This window comes from Manduca sexta, chromosome 15 (assembly GCF_014839805.1).
Source record: "Manduca sexta isolate Smith_Timp_Sample1 chromosome 15, JHU_Msex_v1.0, whole genome shotgun sequence".
NCBI classification, from domain to species: Eukaryota; Metazoa; Arthropoda; class Insecta; order Lepidoptera; family Sphingidae; genus Manduca; species Manduca sexta.
This window is the reverse complement of record NC_051129.1, coordinates 8,844,427-8,852,687: the sequence shown is the minus strand read 5'-3', so window position 1 is coordinate 8,852,687 and position 8,261 is coordinate 8,844,427. Positions and strand designations below refer to the sequence as shown.

Here is an 8,261-nt window from a genome sequence, read left to right as displayed (position 1 = left end):
CCAATTGCATGAACATAATATGAACTACTTTTTACAATTTTGATTGCTACAAAATACAATAAGATAAAAGTGAGTTAATTCCTAGATAAAATATTGAAATCAATTACTAACTGAATATTAATACATATATCTAAAGTTATGTCAAATAATTTGATTAAAATGTGCCAATTTCAACCACGTTTTAAATATCAATCACTAATTGATAAACGTAAACCATTTTCCGTATTTAGCATCAACATAAAAATCCCCTCAAGTGTTAGAGTGCTGAGCACAATAGATTAGTCAAAATAATCGATAACACCTGATAATGATAACGTTATCTATCGCGTAAGGCAACACTGAAAACGATTTTCCAATGTTGTGTTAGCATTTGAGCAAGATGCTCATTATTTTGTTCAAATAAAGTGTCAGTGTTCACGTAATGGATGATGCACAGAAAACCGAACTCAGCGCTTCGAAACGAAAACATTTTGCGAAACTACATGAACGGATTCACATCAAATATGAACAGATGCAGAGGAAACTTGAAAAATCTAGATCTGTGGACACACTGCCGACTTTGGAAGACAACTTTAGTTACAAAGAATTATTCGTAAAGGACGATGAGAACAAGGAATTGGATGAGATTTTTAAGCAATCCGAAAAAGTCACTCAGTCTTTAGAACATCTAGTCGTAGTAGAAGACAGACATAGACATGATGCCAGCTATCAATTACTGGATCTTAAAGAAGCTAGTATTTCAGAATCAGAATTGGGAGTGAATGACATACATAAAAACGGAAATGGTACTATATTTCCTGAAGACCATTTTTTTGGTGACGACTTCACTAGGCACAGTTTGGAATCGTGAGTATTAATATTTTATTATGTTTTTTATTATTAGTTTTAAATTTCTGATAGGGGTATAAGAATTGGCAATTCATCCTAACCTTGATTTGATATAATGACGCCAGAATATCATAAGAACAATAAAGCTATTTTAGATAATTATTGTGTAATGTATCATCAGGCTATCTGGGCTATCATGAGGCTGTCTATTTTCCAGTCGGATTAACGACCTTTTGTGCCACGAAGGTTGTCTAAAATCAATGAATTTAATTATAACAGATTGAATGAAGTAGCAAACGAAAGCGATGAATACCTCACACCTTCAACGTCGCCGCCGCCGAAAATTTCAATTCGTGACAGAATTGGATCAAGAATATCGGCCGTTAAAGAAAGACGTCGACGTATGGAACAAGAAAGAAATATGGCGAAGGACAGAAAAAAACAATCTCGAGACAAAGTTGAAAAGGTCCTTTTGTATTTACATTTCAAGTAACTCTCGTTCCGAGATCCGATTCTTAAAGCTCTTTTTAATGTTTACAAAATCACCAATGTTTTAGAACTGTATTTTTCCTTTTAAGATTTATTTTCTCCGAATGTATCCAATTTATTGAATTGATACTTTGCTTTAAAACTGAGGGTATTATGTTGCCTATTTATATTTTAGTTCATATTGAGTAACACGACTAAACAAGATAGATTCAAGTTAACCAAAAAAATCAAAGTTGCAACTGTCACCATAGCACTTATAGAAGCTACTAATGTGGAAATCGATGCAACCGAAGAGAAGCCGCGTGTGCTTTTTTGTCGTTTTAGGTAAGATCGAGATTTAGTACATATGTACTACCTTTATATTTATCACTAGGTTTGAGGCGCCAATTTTTTTAAATGATTTTGTGTTGCATAGGTTGGGTTCAGAAAAATATAAGTCAAAAACAATAAAATGTCACAGCACATCTGAGATAAAATGGCAAGAGTTGTTTAACCTCAACATGTTTGAAGATAATCACCTTGAGCTATCATTATGGGACCGAGATTCTTGCATTGGCAGGTAAAAGATTTTTCTTACGTATCATCGGACTTATTTGTAATAGTAATTTTGTTGTCTGTTAATTTCTCCTGTAATTTTATACTACGGAAAACGCCTTCAGATTTTATGATTACTTTAAAATTTATTTATTTTCACTTTTATTAACTGAGAACTTAACTACTTTTATTATTATTCTAAATTATACAACAATTTATTTCCAGAGCTATCCATGATTTGTCTGAAATGGAAAAAGAAAAAACACATAAACTACGTGTAAACTTAGAAGGTGAAGGACCTTCAGCACAATTGTTTGTTTTACTTACCGTTACCGGAACATCGACCAACTCCTTGATAGATCTTGATGATTATCAAGTCAGTCAACGAAGACTCTCTATTATGAAACAGGAATTTGTAAGTTTTATTTTTATCACCATTCCAATATTCCTTTAGTTCCATGTATACTGTGAAGTAAAGGAATCGATATACATACATAGATTCAAGAATATTATCGTTATTTTGTGTTATTTTAGGCCTGGTACCATCTAAAAAGTGAAAGTAAAGATGTTGGAGCACTTTTCGTGATTGTGTACGGTGCTAAAGGTCTCGTTTCAAATGACAATTATTGCATTCTTACACTAAACAATGCAAGAGTCCAAACCCATACAGACTACAAAACTAACGAACCAAACTGGATGAAATACTTTTCATTGTAAGTAACATATATTTATTATTGCAAATATATTTAAATACAAACGTTTAATAAGGAGTTACGAACTTACTACAAATACCAGAAAGTTGAAAGAACTTTGAATCTCTTTTGTTAACGAATCAGGCAATTTATAATAATAAGAAAATACTGTATATAAGAATTTTATGTAAAATAAATTATATTCGAGGCACAGAAGAACAATCATATTCTTATAATTCTTGTTTTAGCCCCGTAACTGACATTACCTCTATATTAGAAGTAACAGTACATGACGAAAAAAGATCTGAAGACGTTGCTAAAATTTCGATACCTTTACTACAAATAAAAAATGGAGAGAAGGTGTGGTACGCATTAAAAGATGCATCACAACGAGATAGAGCTAAAGGGAACAATCCAAGAATCCTATTAGAAATACGAGTCTCATGGAATTTTGTAAGTACTTTATTAAGCTGAATAAACCTATAGTTGATAAGGAACTCTAAAACAAGCGGCTCTTGGATTTGCGTCTTCTATACAACGTCACACTAATATATTTCGATTTACAAAATTGTTGTTTGCAATGATTTAGGTCTATAAAAATCAAATTACTTTTCAACATATCAAAATAAGGTAACTGCAAAACGTTAGTGTGAAAGATACAAAATATTAAAAATAAAACTTGGTAAGGTTTTCTACGCTTAATTATAACTTCAAAACCAGCACCAAAAAATTTAAGATTTGTGTTCAACAGTATATGATGCAAGTTATACTAATTAAGGAATTAAGGAAACATTTAATGCTCAGAGATTATAATACAAGAGTGTTTTAAACTAAATATTTTATATAAAATTATGTAGTTTAATATAACACATGTACATTAAAGAATTATATTCTTCTCCCAGCTGCGTTCTGCAATTCGTGTCATTAATACAAAAGAAGAAAACTTTTTGGAGATAGAAGAGAGATTACATAGACATATTTTTGCTCGCAATTTGGGCCGGGCCAAAGTTGTGGTCGCCTGGATCCTGAACGCCTTTAGAGTCGCTAAGTAAGTAGTATTAAGACCTTTACTTCTTCAAATCTAAAATTATATATCGTGTTGCATTTTACCTTATTTTAATTTTTACATACTCGCACGTCAAGCTCACCCCATTGTACCTGATGGTTAGTGAATTGGGATCCAGATCTAATGTCGACTGTCGCAAGATGACTATCCCTCGCCAATCGATACAATTATGCCAGCGTATTTGTCATTAATGCAGCTCCGTTTTAAGATTTTTCAACTTAAAGATTTATTATTTTTTGCAAAAGGCACAAAAACAATTTTTAATGAAGGAGTAAACATGCTCTAAGTGAAACCGCATTCGCGCACTGAATAACCCTTCTTATGTACATTTTGTTTAAACTAAATACAATATTAGGTACACTTGAATAAGTTAAATTAAATGGAAGTATTATGTGAGATGTATCTCTCAGTTTTGAATTTCAATCAATTCGAAGTATATTCCTATAAATTTAGTAAAAAAATTATACTTCTAGCTATAATGCATTGTGTCGAAATAAACATTTTCTAAAAAAAATATTTAGAATACATACAGTAAAGATATATTATATGAATTTTACAAAACAATGTATTTTCATTTTGACAGAACCCTCTTCGAATGGGAATCTACAAAATCGAACTTAATAGCATTATCAATATGGCTTCCATTCTGCTGGTTTTTCAAAATTTGGATGCTGCCGCTTCTATTATTAATACCTTTTGCGTGGTACAGGCCACCGAAATACTACCTCGTAAATTGTAAGCATTTATTACTCTTTCATAAAATATTCAATGTTCTGGACCAAAATTCCTAAGTCTGATTAAAATTTCCAAACTGGCTCTGGCAATAATAACAAAATAACTTCATTTGTTCTTCGGAATGCTCAAAGTTCGGTATACCTCAAGTTGTTTGTACATTTTATTTAAATTATCGCAGGGAAACGTTATTTTAGAAGAGGAATCCCAAATGAAGAGAGCGAAGAGAATTCCAAAAAGGATAAGGTAAAATAAACGGCTCACGATTCGATGAAATTCTTCAATTATTTTATAATAATGAATTGTCGACAATTTCAGGAAGAGAAAACCTCACTAAGGGACAAAATAAACAATTTACAGGAAATGATACAATCGGTTCAAAATTTTCTTGGAAAAGCCGCGGCACTCTTTGAGCGTATAAAAAAGTAAGTGAATAAATTAATTATTCTTTAATAATATTTATTGATAACGTATCATTTCTTCTGATATGTGGTATAATCTTCAAATATAATAATGAACACTTTGCCATTATGTAATCGGATTTACTTATAGTTCCATTCGAGTATTTTGTTGTTATTAGTATATAAATTATTGCCAAAACTAACAAAAACAATATGAACTAATCAAACAAAATCAATGCAAGTTAATCTAAATCAAACGAAGATAATGGAACAAAGAAAACGTATTTCCACAAGAGTAGTAATGGATGGATCGGTCTAGATAAACAACTGTCTTATAAATAACAAATATGATTTACCGTTCCTGTATTTTTCTTTCCAGTTTATTCAACTTCACCGTGCCTTTTCTCAGTTTTTTAGCAATATTCTTTATTCTGGTTATTGGATTTGTCATGTATATGATACCTTTGAGATACATATGCATGATTTGGGGTGAGTAAATATGACTTCAAGTATGTATTTGATGATCCAATTTTTTGAGAGCGCTTCCTAGCAGAATTTTGGCCACGTGAGCCAATCTTAACGTAGCCCGCTACGCAGGAGATATTGTAGTGCACAAGTGAATGCGCAATACACAGATGTACTCTCTGTTTCTTCCCCCTTACGGAAATCCGACATGACAGAAGAGAGATCAGGCGCAGGACCAATGTGCTTTTTAAGACACGGGAGTATCACACCGCCAACTTCCTGACTCCGACCCATGCCTGTGTAATTTTTATATGGAAACTAGCTTCCGCCCGCAGCTTCGCCCGCGTGGATTTCGGGTTTCAAAAATGGAGAAGGTGCTCAATTTGTCGGGATGTTTTTTTAATTTATGGTGGTATGCAGGTGGTCCGATTGTCCGGTCAGGGTCTGATGATGGGATCCTGGTGAAATCGAAGGAACTTTTAACCATTAAGGTTGCACACGAAATGACGGAAGCTTAAAAATGGAGTAACTTCTCCCGTTTTCCCAACATTTTCCATCACTGCTATGCTCCTATTAATTGTAGCGTGATGAAAAGTATACTATAACCAGCTCAGGAGTATGAAAAATAATTGTACCAAGTTAAGTTAAAATCCGTCGAGTAGTTTTTGTTTCTATAACGGTTATACAGACAGACAGACAAAAATTTTACTAATTGCATTTTTAGCATCAGTATCGATCCCTAATCACCCCCAGTTATTTTGGAAATATATTTCATGTACAGAATTGACCTCTCTACAGATTTATTATAAGTATAGATATGCAAAAGTAGCTCAAAAATTGTCCATAACGAAAACATGCATTTTAAAGTAAAACAAAAGAAATAATATCGTGAAGCCAACCAAATAACTAATGATATATTAAATTTTGTGACTGTTCAATTTAGTCGGGTCCGCGATATCACTTTTGTTGAGTTTCAGAACGCGACATTACATTATTATATTCTGTGCTCCAACGCACACTGCTTTGATGTTAGGAACACATCTACATTGCTTAGACAACAGTGAACTTTATACAATAGCAATAAAGCTCAAATTGACTCTACGTATTAGTTAGAAAACGTTTGTATGGGAAATAGAAAAATGCTGTTTTGAGGATTTTCCCGGCAATTATTCGAATTTTTCTCACCTTTTAAATCTTCCCTAGACCTCCACGAATAATTCAAGACCAAGATAAGATAAATCCGTTCAGCCGTTCTCGAGTTTTAGCGAGACTAACGAACAGCAATTCATTTTTATATATATAGATACCAGTCACAATTACTTTTGCCCTGACCTGGGATACGAACTTAGGCCCTCAGCGCGATAAACGCACTCGTATCACGTACGCATTACAACTACTATACTATTTAGATGTTTGTTAGAAGTAAATTCAGAAACAAACAATCGGATTTGGAAGAAATCACACACATAGATCATATCTTGGATTAACACACATGCTTCTTTTTAACCTATTAATTAGCTCCCATGTGAAATAATGATTTTGTAATCAGATTTTTATGTAGATTGCACCGGCGTCGTTTACGTAGCGCTATCAGTAGCTACAGTATTTTAAGGACTTTTGTAGAGGGAAAGGCTTTTTAGGGAGGGGGGCGAAGCCGCGAGAATCACTTAGCAACTGATAAACACAATTTATGAATTTTAGGTATTCATAAATTCACGAGGAAAATACTAAGGCCAAACAGAATCCCCAATAACGAAATCTTAGATTTGCTCTCCAGAGTTCCCGACGACGAAGTATTGGTAAGTAATTTAATTTAAAATTATTAATATGTACATTTTTGTCAGATTATAAAATACTTCGTTTTTAAAAACTGATAACAGCTTATCAGAAATATATTCTAAAAGTAAGCGCTTTGGATTGATGATTTCAATTCGCGTAACAGATTATTGTATCGTAAAGTGTTGATATAAACAAATACCAGAATCTTCTAGTTTATCGCCACTTTCAATAAACGATCCCAATCCCTTTTTCGATCTATCTCAAAAATGGACCAATGAGAACACAGTTTTATTAGACATGCTTACAAATGAGTTATTTTTATTAGTTAATTTTCAGAATCGGATTAAAGATTGAGATTGGGATTATAGTCGTTCGAAACATTATTTTCTTTGATTACTAAGGGTCTGGTTCATAAGTTTTAAATTTTAATTTGATAGTTATCGTATTAAACAGCTAATGTAGATAATATTCATTTTATTACCATTTATTTGAGAGCATAGAGGAGAGTGTGACTTGTCTATTTGGTATTTTGTATGACGAGTAGCATTTACGAAGAAGTTTTAGAACAGGCCCTTATAAATGTTATGTCTGTATTGCAGCCGTTTTCAATTAACATTTCCGAACTCAATCTCAATGTTCTGTTTGTTCAATAAGCATGAAAAAAAAACTTTACGTTTATTGGGTTTAGAGATAGATCGAAAAAAGCGATTGAGATTGTTTGTTGAAAATGGCGGTTATGTAGCATCATGTCGGACTCTGTCGTTAAACGACAGAGGAAGTGAGGCAAAACATTGTATAGCTATGAGAGGTATACAGCGTTTATAGTAGGTCAATACTATTTAATTCACGTCATACAATCTGTACTATTCAGTTTCAAGACTTGTAGTGTAGTTATATTTGTTGGAAAAATCAATGCGAAATAGCTTGTTTAAAGGTGTACCATATAAATTTGAAACAGTTCGTACAATTTACGAATACGCATCCACTTCGTGTCGTAAACCACACAATGCCTACGTATGTGATTCATCACGTATGTCTTATTGATAAGCTGCGCATAACATCTATAAATAGTAGATATAGTCCCGATTAAGAAAATTATAGAAGCAATAATGTTTTAGAATTCGTGTTTGTAAATACGCGAAGTCAATACCTGGCATGAGTTAGTTGAGTCTAGAATAATGAAAACAAAATCTTTAACATAAACAGTATCTTCAATGGTATCTTCTTAGTAACTATTTAAAGCATAGGTAATATTCAGAAAATATATTTATATTT

General features: G+C 32.7%; 1 protein-coding gene across 1 annotated transcript; it reads left to right on the top strand.

The window, feature by feature from the left end:
* Window positions 1-339: 339 nt before the first annotated feature.
* On the top strand, window positions 340-7,006 carry LOC115451093 (multiple C2 and transmembrane domain-containing protein; the record flags this gene model as incomplete). Its single annotated transcript, XM_037439012.1, is given in 13 exon segments — window positions 340-846; window positions 1,108-1,294; window positions 1,493-1,641; window positions 1,733-1,876; window positions 2,077-2,266; window positions 2,386-2,564; window positions 2,792-2,996; window positions 3,446-3,591; window positions 4,193-4,344; window positions 4,523-4,587; window positions 4,660-4,766; window positions 5,122-5,231; window positions 6,909-7,006. Coding segments are annotated over 13 exon segments (2,157 nt in total), but the record flags the coding sequence as incomplete, so codon positions are not given.
* Window positions 7,007-8,261: the final 1,255 nt, after the last annotated feature.